The sequence below is a fragment of the Oncorhynchus masou genome, chromosome 1, assembly GCF_036934945.1.
Source record: "Oncorhynchus masou masou isolate Uvic2021 chromosome 1, UVic_Omas_1.1, whole genome shotgun sequence".
Classification (NCBI taxonomy): Eukaryota; Metazoa; Chordata; class Actinopteri; order Salmoniformes; family Salmonidae; genus Oncorhynchus; species Oncorhynchus masou.
In genome coordinates, this window is record NC_088212.1 from 33179868 (window position 1) to 33201514 (window position 21647).

At 41.5% G+C, this 21647-nt stretch overlaps 1 protein-coding gene across 3 annotated transcripts in view; it reads right to left on the minus strand.

Annotated features, from left to right (window-relative positions):
• LOC135542353 (protein phosphatase Slingshot homolog 1-like) overlaps positions 1-17975 on the minus strand; it is a 65419-nt gene extending 47444 nt beyond the window's left edge. For 2 of the 3 annotated variants that reach the window (XM_064969272.1, XM_064969265.1), the window contains exons 1-2: positions 17558-17975; positions 10541-10578 (exon numbers count right to left, since the gene is read on the minus strand). In XM_064969272.1, coding sequence (XP_064825344.1) covers positions 10541-10578; positions 17558-17638 — 119 coding nt within the window. In that variant the 5' untranslated portion in view covers positions 17639-17975. The remainder of the gene's footprint in view (positions 1-10540; positions 10579-17557) is intronic. The other variant, XM_064969280.1, reaches the window with a different exon arrangement.
• Positions 17976-21647: the final 3672 nt, after the last annotated feature.

The window sequence follows — 21647 nt, forward strand, 5'->3', positions numbered from 1 at the left end:
AATAGCATCCCCCGACATGTATTGCGAACAAAAGTCAATGCATGGGCATCTCAGCCCTCACAGCTAACATCCATTTGAAGAGCATATGCTGGAGAGTTTGAGTTGTTCAGTCAGAGTTTCCTCTTGATTGCTAGCAATAGCAGAAATTCTTAGTTCAACAGTATTGATGTGAGTTTCTGTGCCTCTGCATCCCCATACATTGTTTTCACCATATCAATTGCAGCAGGTAATATAAAAGATTCTGCAATAGTGTGTGGTTTCATAAAAAATATTTTAAAAATCTCAGGAGTTTGGAAATATTCCACGACCCCATTTTCATATCAGGCAACCCAACATGGGGTCACGACCCCTAATTTGGAAACCGCTGATATAGTACCTAATATCTAACTTTTTTCTAACAATGAGTAAAACATGGTAAGAAATGGTTAAAGGCCACCCACGGAACCCCACCCACACCAATCCCAACAAGTACGCATCATCAGTTCTCTATGCCTGACAAGTGGTATGGAGCTGTGGTGGTCATTACATTTTGTCAGACGGTTATTGTCATGCAAAAGTATGCCAGTCTCACGGTATTTGACTGTTAATTAACATAAACAAGTTTAGCATCTCCATGCCTCCAAGCATACAAGCTGCATTCAAGCTGCTTGGAACATGTACATTTAAAAAGTCTAATAAATCTATTTAATATACGCCATCACAAATCCATTATTTATTTTAGTCAGGTCTAAAGAAACATTATGATATGAATAACATGTATTTTGAGTTGGCCTACTGTATGTTATCTGGCTATGCTCCATGCCATAGGCTTGTTCATTTAGCTTACAAGATATGCTTATAAATCCCATGCCATTATTTTATATTATATGGTTTTATAGTAAGAAGAATTGAATAAAATTGAAAATGATATTTTTCCCATTCCGGAGCAAGTGGGCTGTATGAATTGGCTGAGCACAAAAGTGAACATTTGAAACAGGTCCTATACGCTAGATTTGGAGTTACTTGGCAACTTCAGTTGTGAATGATACAAACCTTAGAATGTCTTATAAATCAAAACATATTTGGGCTGCATGATGGCTATAGGCTATTGATGATTTGAGAAAGTCGAGAGAGAAAAAGCTTGCACTCCATTCCTTGTCTCAGGCTGAAAAGCTGTTCTCTCAACAAGCGATCATATTTTCACCCATCAGACTATTCTCAATGTAATCTCATCTTTACTAATTATGTCAAATTAGTTTAGATTTAGAATGGCCCATTATTAAATGGACAGGAACAGAGGCATGGGAAAAAAATATGTGATCCATATGCACTCAAATAGCAAATGAAGGCAGCACTTTCATGCCTGTCCGTTTTTCATTGATACCGGAGAGGCAACATCAGTTGTGAGAAATAAATACAACACTTATTTCATTTCACACGTCAACCACTTTTGAGGAGCATGCTCTCGCTATGCGACAGGTGATATTTTGCCCAAATACATGCGCTCCTCAACCCTATGCATGCACTCCTCAACCCTATTCCTGCAGCTACCCAAAGCTTCATTTGAAATCTGTGAAACCCATAGATTAGGGTCATGAATTTATTTAAATTTATTGATTTCCTTATATGAACTCAAACTCAGTAAAATCTTTTAAATTGCTGCATGCTGCGTTTATATTTTTGTTCAGTGTAGTTCCATCTCGCACTCAGTGTTCAGTCTGTTTGATAGTTTCCAGGTCTGAGATGTTTTGTCACTAATGGGGGGTGAGGGCTAATAAACCAGTGGGAGAGACAGGAGGCAGAACTTCACAGCAGAATCAGATTGTTCTGCCTCCATGCCCTCATGCAGTAAACAGTAAATCTCCCTGTGATGAATGACCAAGATTATTGATCTGTTGATCCAGAGAGCCACATCTCTCACTATGTATGACGGGTGCCGGCCTCTACTCCTCCACGCTCCCCCCTTTGTTAAGGGGCACAGTAGAACAGGAAGCTATGGCCTTCTTTCAGGCATCCTGTTTTCAGCTAAAACAAAAAATAAACTAATGTCTGACACACATGCACAAGAATTGAGGACAAAAAAAGTAAGATGTCACACCCTGATCAGTTTCACCTGTCCTCCTTACTGTCTCCACCCCCTCCAGGTGTCACTTGTTTTCCCCAGTGTATTTATCCCTATGTTTCCTGTCTCTTTGTGCTGTGCCAGTTCGTCTTGTATATTTCCAAGTCAACCAGCGTTTTTCCCGTTCTCCTGCTTTTTGCATTTTCCTTTTTCTAGTCCTCCCTGTTTTGACCCTTGCCTGTTTCTGGACTTTGTACCCGCCTGCCTGACCATTCTGCCTGCCTGACCAGACCCTGTCTGCCACTCTGATCTGGTTTTGACCTTTTTGCCTGTCCACGACCAGGGGGTCAATGCAAATAGTCTGGGTAGCCATTTGCTAAGGTGTTCATGGAGTCTTATGGCTTGGGAGTAGAAGCTGTGTAGAAGCCTTTTGGACCTAGACTTGGCTCTCCGGTACCGCTTACCATGCAGTAGCAGAAAGAACAGTCTATGACTAGGGTGGCTGGAGTCTTTGGCGATTTTTAGGGCCTTCCTCTGACACCGCCTGGTATAAAAGTCTTGGGTGGCAGGAAGCTTGGGCCCAGTGATGTACTGGGTCATACACACTACTCTCTGTAGTGCCTTGTGGTCGGAGGCCGAGCAGTTGTCATACCAGGCAGTAATGCAACCAGTCAGGATGCTCTTGATGGTACAGCTGTAGAATTTTTTTCAGGATCTGAGAACCCATGCCAAATCTTTTCAGTCTCCTGAGGGGGAATAGGCATTATCGTGCCCTCTTCAGTTAAACATACAATTCTACATTCATATAAAATCTGTCAAATTAAGTAATCCAGGTTCGTGGTGCATCTTGCCCTTCACACTCAATCAGAACTAGAAACTCTGATTACTTCACAAGGGGAAAACAACTTTGGTTTAGTGACACACATTGTTTAAATGGTTCTCACTAGGCAAAATCCTTTCAGTGAGTTTTTGATTGAAATAAAGACATGGAAATTGACTGCTCAAACCAATAAATGTTCAAGATCCAGTCTCTTCTGTAATGAATAAACCTTGCAACTCCAACAAGAGTTAATTTGTGACTTCCTTTGTCAGTCAGATGCGAACAAAGATGGGACATAGATACAAACATACCTGACTAATATGTCTGAGCCTGAGATCAAAGGAAAAGCCAACAGCTATTTTTCAGAGTCTGTTTGGGGTAATCAACTCTCAGTTACCTTCTCCTTTATAAACGGTCTCACATGACCATTGAAACTGAGATATTGCTAGCAGTGGTGAGGTGTGGTGTGCTGCCTTGAAATGACTGCAGGCAAGTCTGACCTGTGACCCATGACTTACACGGTGACCATATACTGTATGAACTAATATAGCAGATTTTCTAAATAGTGGATAGAGGACATCAATTTGAAGAGGCAGTGGTTCTCCCAATCCAGAAGGGTACATCATGGGTAGTGCAGGCTTCACTGGACACATCAGAACTGAGCACAGCTCCCCAAACAGATCCAACTTTAATGAAGCTTCTTAAAGACTAAATTCACAACAAAAGAACAACTTTTAACTTCAGAGATAAAAAAATGAATGTGTCTGCCTTGGTGGTAGTGATGATCCATATTCTAGGTTTAGGAGGAGTAGATCCATAATTCCATGTTTGACAATATTTGGGACACTTTTAAAGTCTCAACGGCAGAAGCTCTTACCTTCAATGTTTTTAATAGAAAGAATAATAAAGCTAAAAAAGTAACAACGCATATATACTATTTCATCAGTCTATCCATCATTGAGCTTTTCTCTCTTAACCAGCCCCGGAGACTCAGCTTTACAAGCTCAATGCAGGATTCCGCTTTAAAGGCTCATCGCCTTCTGCCTGTAATCGTCTCAACCACCACATGTCATCCCCAAGTTCTGACATGATTCAGTCACTCGGTCCTGTAATACCTGAAAGAAACACTCATCTCTTATCCATATTACTACAGTGAACTGATAGACAAAGACAAAGCCTTAAAAGGCCCCCAGAGGAAGTTGATGCCACTATTTAAATCTAATTTCCTGTCCTAGAGGAAATGCATGTTTAGGTTTCACCTCTGAAGAATGACAAAGGCTACTAATACAGTACCAGTCAAAAGTTTGGACACCAACTCATTCAAGGGTTTTTCTTTATTTTACTATTTTACTTTCTTTACTATAATAGCGAAGACATCAAAACTATGAAATAACACATATGGAGTCATGTAGTAACCAAAAAAAGTGTTAAACAAATCAAAATATATTTTATATTTGAGATTCTTCAAAGTAGCCACCCTTTGCCTGGATGACAGCTTTGCACAATCTTGAAATTATCTCAACAAGCTTTATGAGGTAGTCACCTGGAATGCTTTTCCAACAGTCTGAAGGAGTTCCAACATATGCTGAGCACTTGTTGGCTGTTTTTCCTTCACTCTGCTGTCCAACTCATCCCAAACCATCTCAATTGAGTTGAGGTCGGTGATTGTGGAGGCCAGGTCATCTGATGCAGCACTCCATCACTCTCCTTCTTGGTACAATAGCCCTTACACAGCCTGTTAGTGTGTTTTGGATCATTGTCTCGCTGAAAAACAAAATGATAGTCCCACTAAGCGCAAACCAGATGGGATGGTGTATCTCTCCAGAATGCTGTGGTAGCCATGCTGGTTAAGTGTGCCTTGAATTCTAAATAAAATCACTGACAGTGTCACCATCAAAGCACCCCCAAATCATTACACCTCATCCTCCATGCTTCACAGTGGGAACCACACATGCGGAGATCATCCGTTCACCTACTCTGTCTCACACCAGAAGACACGGCGGTTGGAACCAAAAATCTCCAATTTAGACTCATTAGACCAAAGGACAGATTTCCACCGGTCTAATGTCCATTACTCATGTTTCTTGACCCAAGCAAGCCTCTTTTTCTTATTGGTGTCCTTTAGTTGTGGTTTCTTTGCAGCAATTTGACCATGAAGGCCTGATTCACTTAATCTCCTCTGAACAGTTGATGTGGAGATGTGTATGTTACCTGAACTCTGAAGCAATTATTTTGGCTGCAATCTTAGGTGCAGTTAATTGACGATTTCTGAGGATGGTAGTCTGAATGAACTTGTTCTCTGCCGCATAGGAAACTCTGGGTCTTCCTTTCCTGTGGCGGTCCTCATGAGAGCCAGTTTCATCATAGCTCTTGATGGTTTTTGCGGCTGCACTTGAAGAAACTATCAAAGTTCTTGAAATGTTCCGCATTGACTGACCTTCATGTCTTAAAGTAATGATGGACTGTCGTTTCTCTTTGCTTATTTTAGCTGTTGTTGCCATAATATGGACTTGGTCTTTTATCAAATAGGCCTATCTTCTGTATACCACCACTACCTTGTCACAACACAACTGATAGGCTCAAACGCATTAACCTCATGAAGCTGGTTGAGAGAATTCCAAGAGTGTGCAAAACTGTCAAGGCAAAGGGTGGCTACTTTTGAAGAATCTAAAATATATTTTTATTTGTTTAACACTTTTTTGGTTACATGATTCCGTGTGTTATTTCATGGTTTTGATGTCTTTAATATTATTCTATGATGTGAAAATAGTGAAAATAAAGAAAAACCCTTGAATGAGTAGGTGTGTCCAAACTTTTGAATGGTACTGTATATTTTTAATACAGACTAACTAAAAAATAAGTGAACATACACAAATTATCCAATGGATTATGATAATACTCTATTTAAAAAAAAGTGGAGGTGCAAAAATATACATTTGCACCCCCTAATTAATTTACTCAAGGGCTGTTTAGCGCATCTCAGTCGCGAGGAGGAATAACTTCGCAGCGGTTTCTGATTAATAAACAATGCCATGCTGGTGGCTGGTAACATTCAAATAAAACCCAGCCCTGTAGCAAAAAATAACTTTGATGTCATATTAAAACAAAAGTTTTATAAAAACACACATACACCTACACAATAACAAACAGAAACTGTACACCCTCCATAAATTCATATCACTGTACTGTAGAGTTCTTTTTACTTGTACACAATATAGCTGCGTCACCCTATCCTGCCCCTAGGGGTCCAATGCCCTGCAGCTCCCCAACCCAACACACCAACCTCAGCTTCAGGATCTTAGTGAAACATTCACTATTGGTTTTAGATGTGTTAGTCCAAGGCCAGAGAGATAACCAACAGTATGGCAGAGCCCCAGGGTCAGGACTGAGCAGCCCAGCAGCTAGGGAGTGCCTTAATAAATATCTCCCCTGACATAGGCATGTTTTTAATTCAGACATTTTTTGTCAAACAGTATTCCATATAAGGTATCCAGACCTTATGAAAGTTGCACAGTATACCCTTAATCTTGTAATAAATCAAATTGCATGATACATAATGTGACATTTCTTCCAACCTAATTAATGGCAATACATTTCTTAGCTGCTATAAATGCTAGTTTATTTCTTCTGATAAATGTCTCCAGTATAAACATTTCCAAGCAAACAACAACAGGGAGAAGGGAGACTCTGTTCATTTATCTCAGCATGTCTACATACTCTTTGCCAGAATTCAACCAGCCTTCACAAGACCATAATATATGCAAATATGTCCCCTTTTGTGTTTTACACCTCCAGCAGAAGAACTACATTTGTGTGCGCATGATTTTCAATTTCACTTGCATTATTCCCAGAGTCTAGCCTTCCCATCAACTCCAGATGGAACTTTGTATCCATTCACTGATTGTTATAATATACTAGAAAATTCATCTGAGCTCCGTAGACTGGTCTTCCCTGGCTGTCTGACCCTGCATGGAGACCTGTCACAATCCTAACCTACTAAGACATGATGAGCATAGTGTTGTGTACTGACTGTTCACCATGACAGTGAAGCCTGTAGAGCCCTTTATACCGTGTCAGTGTGAAAAGTAGGGAATTAGCTGGGGAAAAGGACAGATCAATAACGTTACATTGATATACTGACTAATAAAAAATCATATTGTGCTGAAGAAATGTCAGAATATCAGTCTTCAATCGTTTAGCAGCTAGTTTCATCGTTTGATTCAGGTCTAGTGTGATTGAGGCAAAAATAGTAGTTAAACTTAGTGAGCTAGCCAGCTAGCTAGCATAGGATAACCAACTTTTGGCTAGCTCTGCTAGTTAATGGTACAATGGTACATCATCAAATTTGTACCCCCGTTCCCCAGTGAAAGTTGCACCCCTGTATTATAGGAAAAGACACCATATTCACACGGATTTACACAAAATGGGCAGTTCGGATTTTGTCACTTCAAGCCAAAATACAGTGCATTCAGAAAGTATTCAGACCCCAAATAATTCAGAAATTATTGTCCAAAAACAAACTAAAGTGGCACTGACCCAATGACAAAGACAGTGAATATGCACACTCACCGGGGATATTTCCGATGTTCTCCTCTAGTGCCAATATGATAGGCTACCGTTCGCTCAATTAAATAAAAAAAATGTTGATAACTGAAAGACAGATTGGGGTATTTATATTGTAATCTCTTTACAACATTTTTTCCCTTATTTTATTTTTAAATATTACAATATGACTGGCTGGGTCACTCTGCTTTTCACTGACAGTCGCTACTCAACAATCATCTATTTGGTACTTGCAAAGTGCGCTGCTCAAATTGCGGGCCCTTTCGATTGTAGGCTATACAATAAAAACGTGTTTTTAAGTAAGCAGCTAATGAGCCTCTGTGGCCAAATCCTGCTTTCTGGTGTAGTAGCCAATTTTGAATGATTTTATGTATTTCTGTATAGACAGGAGTACGCTAATTAGGCTATATAATTTTGCCAATTCAATTCACTTGAGGGAAAACTTAGCGTCCCCTAGCCTTACAGACAAGCCACCTTTGTCTCTTAATGTGGCATAAACACAGTCATGATGTTTTCATCCGATTGTCAAACAATCACTTTTAACAAAAGGCGCCCCTGTAGGCTATCCGCGCCCATTTGTCCACTCACAAAATAATTTCAGCATCCAAACCCCAACAGTGCACTGTGCACCCACAATTTGATGAATGGAAAGAGACATATGTTACAAAACACAAATGTGCATTGTAATGACATTCTGCGATTGTCAATAGGCCTACACTTGTAGCCCGAAATTATTAATCCACTGTTGTCCGCACGTGCCTCGGTCTCGGCCACTCATCTCTGCCTTGCCAAGGAGTGTCTCAGCCACTTCTCCACCTTGACAAAATGTAAGTGTTCTCCTCAAACCACAACGCAATTTGGAGCGTATACCACCCGGTTTCCAGTCAATTAGCAAATTATTCATGAGGCTGACATGCTGTAATGTTAAATTATTTTATTTAACTAGGCAAGTCAGTTAAGAACACATTCTTATTTTCAATGGCGGCCTAGGAACAGTGGGTTAATTGCATTGTTCAGGGGCAGAACCACCTTGTCAGCTTGGAGATTCCATCTTGCAACCACGAGGCTACGCTATCGCTCCTAATAATGCTGTAATAGCCTATATTTTGGGGGGCCATATTGTATTAATTATGATAGGCTCACGTTTTACCAGTACAGGTACACCCACTATTTATTTTGCCGGGACACCATACCGGACAGTACCGCCTTACTTGTACCCCTGGTGGTGGCTGTCATTGAGAGGGACCAGACCGGACATACAGTATCTCCAAACTCTACACAAACCCAGAGGTAAGGCATCAGTTGATCTGGAACGCATACCCCACACCTCCACCCACAAACGCAAATCACAAAAAAATCCTCCTATTACTCTCCATTTGGCATAATACAGTGCCTTGCGAAAGTATTCGGCCCCATTGAACTTTGCGATCTTTTGCCACATTTCAGGCTTCAAACATAAAGATATAAAACTGTATTTTTTTGTGAAGAATCAACAACAAGTGGGACACAATCATGAAGTGGAACGACATTTATTGGATATTTCAAACTTTTTTAACAAATCAAAAACTGAAAAATAAGCGTGCAAAATTATTCAGCCCCCTTAAGTTAATACTTTGTAGCGCCACATTTTGCTGCGATTACAGCTGTAAGTCGCTTGGGGTATGTCTCTATCAGTTTTGCACATCGAGAGACTGAATTTTTTTCCCATTCCTCCTTGCAAAACAGCTCGAGCTCAGTGAGGTTGGATGGAGAGCATTTGTGAACAGCAGTTTTCAGTTCTTTCTACAGATTCTCGATTGGATTCAGGTCTGGACTTTGACCTGGCCATTCTAACACCTGGATATGTTTATTTTTGAACCATTCCATTGTAAATTTTTACTTTATGTTTTGGATCATTGTCTTGTTGGAAGACAAATCTCCATCCCAGTCTCAGGTCTTTTGCAGACTCCATCAGGTTTTCTTCCAGAATGGTCCTGTATTTGGCTCCATCCATCTTCCCATCAATTTTAACCATCTTCCCTGTCCCTGCTGAAGAAAAGCAGGCCCAAACCATGATGCTGCCATCACCATGTTTGACAGTGGGGATGGTGTGGTCAGGGTGATGAGCTGTGTTGCTTTTACGCCAAACATAACGTTTTGCATTGTTGCCAAAAAGTTCAATTTTGGTTTCATCTGACCAGAGCACCTTCTTCCACATGTTTGGTGTGTCTCCCAGGTGGTTTGTGGCAAACTTTTTATGGATATCTTTAAGAAATGGCTTTCTTCTTGCCACTCTTCCATAAAGGCCAGATTTGTGCAATATACGACTGATTGTTGTCCTATGGACAGAGTCTCCCACCTCAGCTGTAGATCTCTGCAGTTCATCCAGAGTGATCATGGGCCTCTTGGCTGCATCTCTGATCAGTCTTCTCCTTGTATGAGCTGAATGTTTAGAGGGACGGCCAGGTCTTGGTAGATTTGCAGTGGTCTGATACTCCTTCCATTTCAATATTATCGCTTGCACAGTGCTCCTTGGGATGTTTAAAGCTTGGGAAATCTTTTTGTATCAAAATCCGGCTTTAAACTTCTTCACAACAGTATCTCGGACCTGCCTGGTGTGTTCCTTGTTCTTCATGATGCTCTCTGCGCTTTTAACGGACCTCTGAGACTATCACAGTGCAGGTGCATTTGTACGGAGACTTGATTACACACAGGTGGATTGTATTTATCATCATTAGTCATTTAGGTCAACATTGGATCATTCAGAGATCCTCACTGAACTTCTGGAGAGAGTTTGCTGCACTGAAAGTAAAGGGGCTGAATAATTTTGCACGCCCGATTTTTCAGTTTTTGAGTTGTTAAAAAAGTTTGAAATATCCAATAAATGTCGTTCCACTTCATGATTGTGTCCCACTTGTTGTTGATTCTTCACAAAAAAATACAGTTTTATATCTTTATGTTTGAAGCCTGAAATGTCGCAAAAGGTCGCAAAGTTCAAGGGGGCCGAATACTTTCGCAAGGCACTGTATGTAGCTGTAGCGTGCTTCCCCATGCAAAATAATGGATAGAAAGGAGCAGCAGCTCTGAGCTACCCTAGCAAGACCATCTTTAGTACTGTAAGTACTAAGAACACTTACCTCTGATTTAGCCGGCGCTCATCATCACTCCCAAAGTCCTGTAAACCAAGAAAAGGCAGAGCAAAAATAAGCACAAGTTACAAATCTGATACTACAAGACATTGAAGCTCTACAGTGCAGCCATTAGTATCAGATGGACATTAATCTGTCCACAATTCAGAGTACATGTTTTGCCTCATAATAAGCTCTGATAGGTAGGTTACTATTCTACAGAGGGATATAATGAGGGGAACCTAATTCTCATTACTCACAACTCATTGAAGAGTTGAGTGGATTCAGGGGTAGATTGTCAATATTATTTTATAAAACTATTATAGAAATGTTTCCCAAAATAAACAGAGTGTACAAAACATTAAACACCTTCCTAATATTGAGTTGCACCACCATTTGCCTTCAGAACAGCTTAATTCATTGGGCAAGGTGTCGAAAGCGTTCCACAGGGATGCTGGCACATGTTGACTCCAATGCTTCCCACAGTTGTGTAAAGTTGGCTGGATGTCCTTTGGGTGGTGCACCATTCTTAATAAACACAGAAAACTGTTGAGCATGAAATAAACTGCAGCGTTGCAGTTCTTGACACACTCAAACTGGTGCGCCTGGCATCTACGACCATACCCCATTCAAGGCACTTAAATATTTTGTCTTGCCAATTCACCCTCTGAATGGCACACATACACAATCCATGTCTCAATCGTCTCTAGACTTAAAAATCATTCTTTAACCTGTCTCCTCTCAATCTACACTGAAGTGGATTTAACAAGTGACATCAATAAGGGATCATGGCTTTCACCTGGTTAGTCTATGTCATGGAAAAAGTAGGTGTTCCTAATGTTTTGTACACTCAGTGTGTATCTAGTCTAATACACAATGTTGAGGTTTCAATGTTCACATAAATGTATTTAACCTAGGCTAACCTTGGAACAGACAAATCTACCAACGCCCCAACAAATCAACACTACTGTTAATTATACCAAAACTTCTGTACTTTTTACTTGAACATAAAAAACATTTAGGTTATAGAATTTGTTACTTTCGGTACTTCTATTAAATGTGTCATGTACTGATTGAGAGAGGATCAAGTCTGTCTATCGGCGCAGCAGACATCCCCATATAGTGTGAAAGCACCGGCACCATGCCTGCTCCACTTACTCATTACTAGCTTGTCCTAAGGAATCCCTGTACTATGGGCTGAGGCTGGGATGCATCATGTTAACTTCTGTGCCGCACGAGTGGGGAACTCACACACTTAATTACTGTTCGCAAAACAAAAGTCCATTACAGGCTAGAACCCTTTACAATGCAAGGAAATACCTGTAGCTTCAAGCTTACAGCTGAAGCTAACATCAGTTCGCTACTCTAGTACTTTGTTTGTGATAATATAAAAACCATAATGCAAAATATACTAATTTGAAAGTGGATTGTCACCAAAAACCAGTCATTTCTAAAAAACTGTGTTAATTAACTTAGTCTCCCTCTCCTCAGTCACGTCTCTCCTGTTGCTCTCAATTTGTGTTGAACGACATCAGGTCTTAAAAAGACCGTGCACTTTTATTTAGACTTTTTTTTTTTACATTTAAGTAATTTAGCAGATGCTCTTATCCAGAGCGACTTACAGTTAGTGCATTCATTTTAAGATGAAGGTGGGACAACCACATATCACAGGCATAGAAAGTACATTTTTCCTCACTAAAGTAGCTATTAGTAGAGTCAGAACTAGGGGTGGAGGGGGTCAAACCAAGTGCAGGTTCAGATAAAAAAAAATGTGGGGGGGTGAGAAGGAAGATTAAATTATTTTAATAAAATATTAAATCTTTAGAAAAACCTAACATACTTGAATAAAACACCAAATACACTGCTGTAGTTGGTCTCATTACCATAACAGTTTAAGTTCCTGTCAAAACTTTAAAACAGTGCATTCAGAAAGTAAAAAAAAATGGTAAAGCCTTATTACAGCCTTATTCTAAAAGTGATTAAATAAAAGTGTCCTCAATCTACACACTACCCCATAATGACAAAGCGAAAATAGGTTTTTTGAATTTTTTGCAAATGTATTACAAATAAAAACAGAAATACTTTATTTACATATTCAGAGCCGTTGCTATGAGACTTAAAATTTAGCTCGAGTGCATCCTGTTTCCATTGATCATTCTTGAGATGTTTCTAAAACTTAATTGGAGTCCACCTGTGGTAAATTCAATTGATTGGACATGATTTGAAAAGGCACACACATGTCTATATATAAAGGTCCCACAGTTGACAGTGCATGTCTGAGCAAAAACCAAGCAATGAGGTCGAAAGGAATTGTCCGTAGAGCTCCGAGACAGGATTGTGTTGAGGCACAGACCTGTGGAAGGGGACCAAAAAATGTCTGCAGCATTGAAGGTTCCCAAGAACACAGTGGCCTCCATCATTCTTAAATGGAAGAGTGTGTAACCACCAAGACTCTTCCTAGACCTGGCCGCCCCCGGCCAAACTGAGCAATCAGGGGAGAAGAGCCTTGGTCAGAGAGGTGACCAAGAACCCGATGGTCACTCTGACAGAGCTCCAGAGGTGGTGGTGGCAGCATTATCATCATGCCGTGGGGAGGTGTGTCAGCGGCAGGGACTGGGAGACTAGTCAGGATCAAGGGAAAGATGAGCAGAGCAAAGCATATTGATGTAAACCTGCTCTAGAGCACTCAGGACCTCAGATTGGGGCGAAGGTTCACCTTCCAACAGGACAATGGCCCTAAGAACACTGCCAAGACAACGCAGGAGTGGCTTTGGGACAAGTCTCGGAATGTCCTTGAGTGGCCAAGGACACCAAATTGAGCATCTCTGGAAAGAAAATAGCTGTGCAGCGACGCTCCCCATCCAATCTGACAGAGCTTGAGAGGATCTGCAGAGAAGAATGGGAGAAACTCCCCAAATACATGTGTGCCAAGCTTGTAACGTCATACCCAAGAAGACTCAATGCTGTAATCTCCTCAACAAAGTACTGCGTAAAGGGTCTGAATATTTATGTAAATGTGATATCAGTTAATTTTTTTATTCTAAAAACCTGTTTTTGCTTTGTCATTGTGGGGTATTGTGTGTAGATTGGGGGGGGGGGGGGGTGATTCAATCCATTTTAGAAAAAGTCAAAGGGTCAGAATACTTTCCGAATGTACTGTAAAGTTGTATTCAACCATGATGCATCATCTAGAGGAGTAGTCCTTATATGAACACAAGTTAATGTATTTGCTTATATGCCTTCAGAATGATTATTCTTAAACACCCCTTTACTCCACTTGTCCTTCTCATTACCGACACGGCTAAAGAGCTCAAATTGAGGAAAAAGTCTGATTAACTTTATAATTGTATCATTAATTTGAAATATTTATATTTTCAGTGTGACTGACTCATTTTCATTAGGGGAGCAATGTAAAAAAATATATTTAAAAATATAAATATTGGTTTGTTCACTACTTTTTGGACTTTTGTGAAAATGTTGTTAAAATGCATAATATCTCATTCAAAAAAACTATAATTATACAATAGTACAGATTAGTACAGATCCTAATATCAGTGTTTCAAGAGGAAATTTAGTGAAAAATGTATTCATTCACAGTTTCGTGAGAATGACCCACCTGGCTTTATGAGAGAGGTGAACGCCACTAAATGGAGGGAATGTGGCCATTCTTTATGATAGTTTCACCACAGTAAAAGTCTTAAAAACAGTTATTGTTCCAGGAAAGATATCATAGACTGGGAGTATCAGGTTATAGTAACATGGTGACATGTAACTGTGAGGAGGTGGGCCATTCTCCAGAAGTTTCACCTAATAAAGCCTGGGGATTGTCAACCAAAGCACTACTAATGAGAAGCACAAGGTCCCTGCTAAGGTTAGGTACTGCAGCAGTAAGAGGAAATGTTGTGACAAGATGTATCCAACACTGTATTTCAGCTCCAAAAACACACGCCACTTTCCACTACTGTATCTAACAAACTAAATTGGGCGAGCATCACACTTGTGATGAGCAGAATGGGTTCAAAACAGCGAACATACGTCATTGTCAAACCTAACATTTTTATAAACACACACAAAAAGTATTTTTCCCCCCATCTAAACAAACGGTGCAGATAAGGTGAGGTAAGGCCTCTGAGGTTGGTCTCTACCTCTACCCATTCAACCAGGGGACGGGCATCAGGGTGATACTCATAACTGGGACGTGTCAAAAGCTGTGTTTAACATGGGTTTCAGTTGGTCATCCGGGAGAGTAATCCAATAATTGACTTGAACAGCCCTGCAGCCACGACAAGTGAAATCCCAGCCATAATTCTCCCACAGCGAGACACATGACAATAGCCAAAGTTCACCTTGTAGGGTAAGAATGAAACTCTCCATTGTTGGCAAAATCATGTAGCCTACCTTACACCGTCACAACAGCTACCATAATGTTACCCCACCATCATCCTCCACTCATCGCTTTCCCTCCACATCCCCCACCCTCCATGTGAGAATGACATCATAGCTGCAGCAGCTTCCTGAGGGGCTTGGCTGCTCCTCATCAGACAGGCCCCTGGAAAGAGCCCTGGAAGCAGCCAGGCAGCCAGTCAATTCTATCCCACATTGAAAATGAGTGGCAGGCTGTGACAAGGAAGGCTGGTCCTCAGTCAGGCCAGCTCAACCATCTTCACGATAAAGGTGTTTCTTTTTACACGTTTCATTTTTTAAATTGCAGGTGTAATGCGTCAGGCCCAATGACTCAGTAGCTAAAAAAGTAAAGCAGCAGCCTAACAAATGAAAAGAAAGATCAGCTAATGCTCAAGTACCAGTTCTTGATTCAGGCCTAACCATGGTTGTTGTCATCTTCAAGACAAATCTACCCAATAAGGGCGAGTGGAGAAAACCTGCTGTAGGCTAGAGCCTTTGTTGTATTTAGCGTGACTCCTGTTTCTATTAACAGTTAGCACCTCCAACTAGTTGAGAAGGTGCACAAAAACAGTACTTCGATTGTAGCTATCTTTCATGAGTGACATCTAAATGTCGCTGTGATGTGTAGGCACCAACTGTTACACTACATGACCAAAGGTATGTGGACACCTGCTTGTCGAACATCTCGTTCCAAAATCATGGGCATTAATACGGAGTTGGTCCCCCCTTTACTGCTTTAACAGCCTCCACTCTTCTGGGAAGGCTTTCCACTAGATGTTGGAATATTGCTGCAGTGACTTGCTTTCATTCAGCCATAAGAGCATTAGTGAGGTTGGGCTCGACGTCGGTGTTCCAATTCATCCCAAAGGTATTTGAAGGGGTTGAGATCAGTGCTCTGTGCAGGCCAGTCAAGTTCTTCCACACACCAAGCTCGACAAACCATTTCTATATGGACCTCGCTTTGTGTACGTGTGCATTGTCATGCTGAAACAGGAAAGGGCCTTCCCCAAACTGTTGCCACGGCCTGTTCACCCCGGTACCATCTAGAAGGCGGAAACAGTACAAGTGCATCAAAGCTGGGACCGAGAGAGGGAGAAACAGCTTCTATCTCCAGGCCATCAGACTGTTAAACAGTCACCACTAGCCGGCCTCCGCCTAGTACCCTGCCCTGAACCTTAATCAATGTTCTAGCCAGCTACCACCAGGTACTCTGCCCTGCACCTTAGAGACTTCTGCAGTATGTACATTGTCACTGAACAGTGGTCACTTTAATAATGTTTAGATACTGTTTTACCCACTTTATGTATATACTGTATTTTAGTCACGGCTCAACCTATATAACTATATTATGTGTGTATTGTTTTTTTTAATTGCTAGGTATTACTGCACTGTTGGAGCTAGAAGCATAAGCATTTCACTGCACCTGCGATAACATCTGCAAATCTGTGTACGTGACCAATAAACTTTGGTTTGATTTGCATTTTGAGATGGGATTGTTCTTGTGGTTTATTCATTGGCTGTTGGTTAATCTGAATAAACAAATAAGCACAAGGAGCAGTACCAAGAGTTTATTTTGCCATCACAGAAGTGTTCAAAGCTCACCTGACTTATGCTAGTTTGATTTTGGCATACTATCTTTACTCTTATGGAAAGTATGACTAGGCCTCTTACCACAGTGATTCCCAACCCTTTTCGGTTACTGTACCACAAAATGAATTTAGCTCTGCCCAGCATACCCATGAAGTACCTCATGTGCATTTTACCAGCAGGCATATAGTCTCGAGTCTTCTCAAATACCCCTGTGGACACACCAAGTACCCCCAGGGGTCCTAGTATCTCTGGTTGGGAACCACTACTCTACCTCATGACTGTATAAAGTTACATGTCACATTTCACCTCATTGACTGGTCCCTTTTAGAAGACATCTCAGAACATAGAAAATAACCCATGCTGTCCATAACACTGACTTTAACATAAGCAAGTAGCTAGCTAGTTTGCCTAATACATAAGTTGGTAATAACTGATATATTAGGCAACTAATTTGATAACTGTTAACATTTGGGAGTACCAAATTTTATGGCACCACTGCAGTACACTGGTGATTTCTTAGCTGACTAGCTAGCTTACTGCAGTCAGCAGCAGGACATTAGGGTATGACTTACATGAAACTACCTGGCAGATAACCAGATACCTAGCTAATCAGGCAAACGATGCTATTGGAAATGAATAGCCAGCTAATGCCACAGCAGTTACGCTGCTCATTAGCTAGCTAGTAAGGCAAACAAGAAGCTAGCTAACTAGATTAACTGTATATTTGTTGTACGCTAGCTAACGTTAGCTGGCAAGCGAATAACTTTACTAACTGGCAATAAATAGCATTACGTTATATCAGTGTGTTACTGACAACTTTGCTTACTAGCTTTTCTAGACACCAGCTAACGTTAGCTCGGTAGCGATTGAGTTGAGGCTAATAATAGCTACTAACATTACCTAGTTAGCTTATCCCATTGCTACATATCTAGCTAACACGGCTAGGCCTATGTCACTCCCACGTATCCTAGGTGTTTTCTTGCGCTTTGTTGACGTTTCTAAAAACGTCTCTCCAGCTATTTCCAAGCTTACCTCCCCCACGTTGGTGGTGGTTGTGCTGGCTGTGGATGCAGCGCTTGGGGTAGGGGAGCGCTGCAAAGTAACCAGAGCCATGGCTGAGAGAGTCTGCACAGGCCGGTGTAGCCTGTCCAGAGAACAGCTTTATTCCGGGTGAATAACCTAAGGAAATTGTTTCTTGGTGTCAACGTCTATAGCGGTCGAAGCAGAGAATTTCATCGCCGTTAAATTTCCATCGTCCTAAAATCTGGAAGCCAGTTGTTCCTTTTAAATTTTCTCAAATAAAAATAGACGAATTTCATAGTAAGAACGTACAGAGCATGTACTTATCGTTCCCCATGTTGCGGCTTTCTCACTAGCCTGCACAAAACCGCTTCCACCAGGGGATGCGAGCTTATGCTAGTCAGTTGCTGCCAGCCAACCACACAGTGATGCTGAGTTCATTCTGATCCGATGGATGTTGTAGCCTAGCTAGGTTACCAATTATGTCAAATACATACCTACATCATGACAGAATCTCTTCCAGTTCAAACTGTGTATTTCACTTGGCCTGTCGGTTAAAAAATATAAATAATATTAGCTACAGTTCATGTAATGCAACTACACAAACTCTCACAACCCACAGAATGTGAGTAATCTTTTGCATAATGTGTTTTTAAGCCAACTGCTGTGATGTTGTTTTGTTGTTGTTTTTTAAATATATATCTACATTCGTATTTTTGTCACTGTTACATTTCAGGTTATTACACATTACACGATTTACAATTTCTGGTTACTTCATACAGTTAGATGGGTCAGAGGTTCAGGTACACTCAAGGACATGGAAATGTTTACATTGTCAAAGTTATATGGAATGGTAGCAGATTCTGAGCAGGACCAAGCCAGTCACACAGAATGGAGGCTAATCAGATTTTTAAAAGACAAACTCGTGGCAGTGATCAGAGCTGGGGTCAGTGGCCTGTCCACGGCTCAGAGCATCTATGAGCACTATACCACTCTACAGTCAGTCAGTCCACCAGCGATGGGCCTGCAGGATTCTGGCAGCCATACCTCTACAACAAGGGTAATTCCCAGAAAACGTGAGAGGGCTTTCTTCTTTCTTCAGGCCTCATCATTCACATGGAGGCAAGGTCTAGTTGTTTTGCATTTTAAGCCGCTGTAATTAAGCAATAAGACCCGAGGAGGTGTGGTATATTTAAGCAAGAATGCCCGAGGGGGTGTGGTATATGGACAATATACCATGGCTAAGCGCTGTTCTTAGGCACGACGCAACGTGCTGTCAGCCAATCAGCATTCAGGGCTCGAACCACCCAGTTTATAATGGCCAATATACTACGACTAAGGGCTGTTCTTATGAACAACACAAAGCAGACTGCCTGGATACAGCCCTTAATCATGGTAAATTTGTCAAATACCACAATCCCGAGGTGCCTTATTGCTATTATGAACTCGTTACCAACATAAATAGAACAGTAAACAAGCATTTTTGCGTCATACCCGTGGTAGATTGTCTGATAGGCACACGGCTGAAATAAAAAGCCAATCATCATCCAGGACCCAAACTACCTGGTTTATAATGTCCAACTACTACTGTATAATCCCTTTGCTGAAGTAGATTAACTTGAGACAAAATTCCTGTTCCTCCATCTGTGTCATAACAGCGTAGCAATGGTCTATCGTAGCAGTGGCTTGGCTCAGTTTACATGTTCTGAATAGAGTCTGAATTCACTCAGCCCATCTGAATAGTCTACTGTCCAGCACCACAAACAGGTGAATGGAATTATTAAAAAACATGGCCACTGAGGCCCCTCTGTCTGTCACAAGGCTAACGAATTAATGAAATCACTACATCACAACTGTAAACCAACACAGTAAAGGAAGGTAATAAAAATAGATGAGTAACAAATACATCCACTCTCTTTTATTGCACAATCCCTATTTTAACAATAATGTGCTGGACTCTAGATAGCTTACACTCTTAGAAAAAAGGGTGCTATCTAGTACCTAAAAAGGTTTCTTTGGCTGTCCCCATAGGATAACCCTTTAAAGAACCCAAAAGGGTTCTACCTGGAACCAAAAAAGTCTCCACCTTATGTCAAAAAGGGTTCTCCTGGGGACAGCTGTTCAAATGTTCAAACATGATTTCTTTGAGAATAACTGTATATTGGCAAATCTGTGGGATGAACTTGGTTTATCTGGTGGGAAGGGGATGCAAAAGAGAACATTCTACTTATATCTTATGGTGGTTTCATCATCTCTCAAGGTGAATGTTATCTTTTGGCACCCAGCGGCTGGGTCCCAGCCCAATGTCTATACACCATAAAAGGAGGTGCAATTTGGGTTCCCTGTATTACTTCATTTTCTATATACCTTTATACAAGTCAACCTGTCGATGTGTTGTTTCTAGGTTACAGAAGAGGGGTGACATTTTACCAGAGGTAAAAATAGGTGAGAGTTCTGACTAATATAATGAACAGTGTAAGTTTGACTCCCACCTTACAATGGGCATAAAGATAGATGGTGCTGTATATTCCGAGGCCCTAATTCTGGGTCTCTTTTGTCCAAATGACAGTAATTGCACTATGCTTATTTAATTTCCATCTAATCCACGCATGTGTTTTCCTTACCCAATGGGAGTGCCTTAAAATTCAAGAAAAAGTAGAGAGGGAAAGCTTGGGCTTTCACCGCCCCCTGTTGTTCATGAATATCAGGAGTGTTTATTTGTTTTTTAAACCAAGTTTCTTCTTTTCTTCCTCCTTGCCTGTTGAGTTCAGCTTGCGGAGAGTGGGCAGAACTCACCCTGGGACTAAACACCTCCCTCTGCAACTGGATCCTGGACTCCCTGACGGGCCAACCCGATGTGGTAAGGGTAGGCAACAACACATCTGCCATGCTGATCCTCAACACTGGGGCCCCTCAGGGGTGCATGCTTAGTCCCCTCCTGTACTCCCTGTTCACCCACGACTGCGTGGCCAAGCACGACTCCAACACCATCATTAGAGTTTGTTGACGACACAGTGGAAGGCCTGATCACCGACAACGATGAGACAGTCTATAGGGAGGAGGTCAGAGACCTGGCAGTGTGGTGCCAGGACAACAAGCAAGATGTGAGCAAGATAAAAGAGCTGATTGTGGACTATAGGAAAAGAAAGGCTCGAACAGGCCCCCATTAACATCGACGGGAAGTGTAGTGGAGCGGGTCGAGAGTTTCAAGTTCCTTGGTGTCCACATCACCAACAAACTATCATGGTCCAAACACACTAAGACATTTGTGAAGAGGGCACGACAACACATTTTCCCCCTCAGGAGACTGGAAAGATTTAGCATGGGTCCCCAGATCCTCAAAAAGTTCTACAGCATCCTGACGGGTTGCATCACCGCCTGGTATGGCAACTGCTCAGCATCTGACCATAAGGTGCTACAGAGGGTAGTACGTATGGCCCAGTACATCACTGGGGCCAAGCTTCCTGACATCCAGGACCTATATACTAGGCGGTGTCAGAGGAAAGCCCAAAAAATTGTCAAAGACTCCAAGTCATAGAGTGTTCTCTCTGCTACTGCACAGCAAGCAGCTACTGCACTTATGCCTTGTCTCTGTAGGAGTCGTTCAGTGGTTGTTGGTGGGTGTTGCCAGCTGGGAAACTGGAGTAAGCGGAACAACTCTGAGGACCACGAGAAGGTCTGGGAGGGGGTGTGCCAGCTGGAGCACAGCCTCAAGGTCAGAGGTCACAGACCACTGAAACAAGCCTGATCCCTGTTCTGACAGATGTTGAATAGAGGGGTTATCCCAGCACCTATGTTGATATGGAGTAGACAAAATAAATGTACAGATACAGAATAACTACATTAGCTCCTCCCTGCCTGTTTATTCATGGCTCCTCCCCTGTCTCCTCAGCATGCCCGGATAGTGGAGGACTAGTCCGGGCTCAGGTCTGTTCACAGTAAAGTTTGATTGGAGAGGGAGACAATGCAGTCTGGACAATCCACGTTTGAGGTGAGCCAACAAGAATATACTGGTTACTACTTCTTCAGTAACCAATATTTATTATCTGGCTATTAGTGTTAGGCACCCTGTAGGCTCCAGATAAGTAGTACATAGACATAA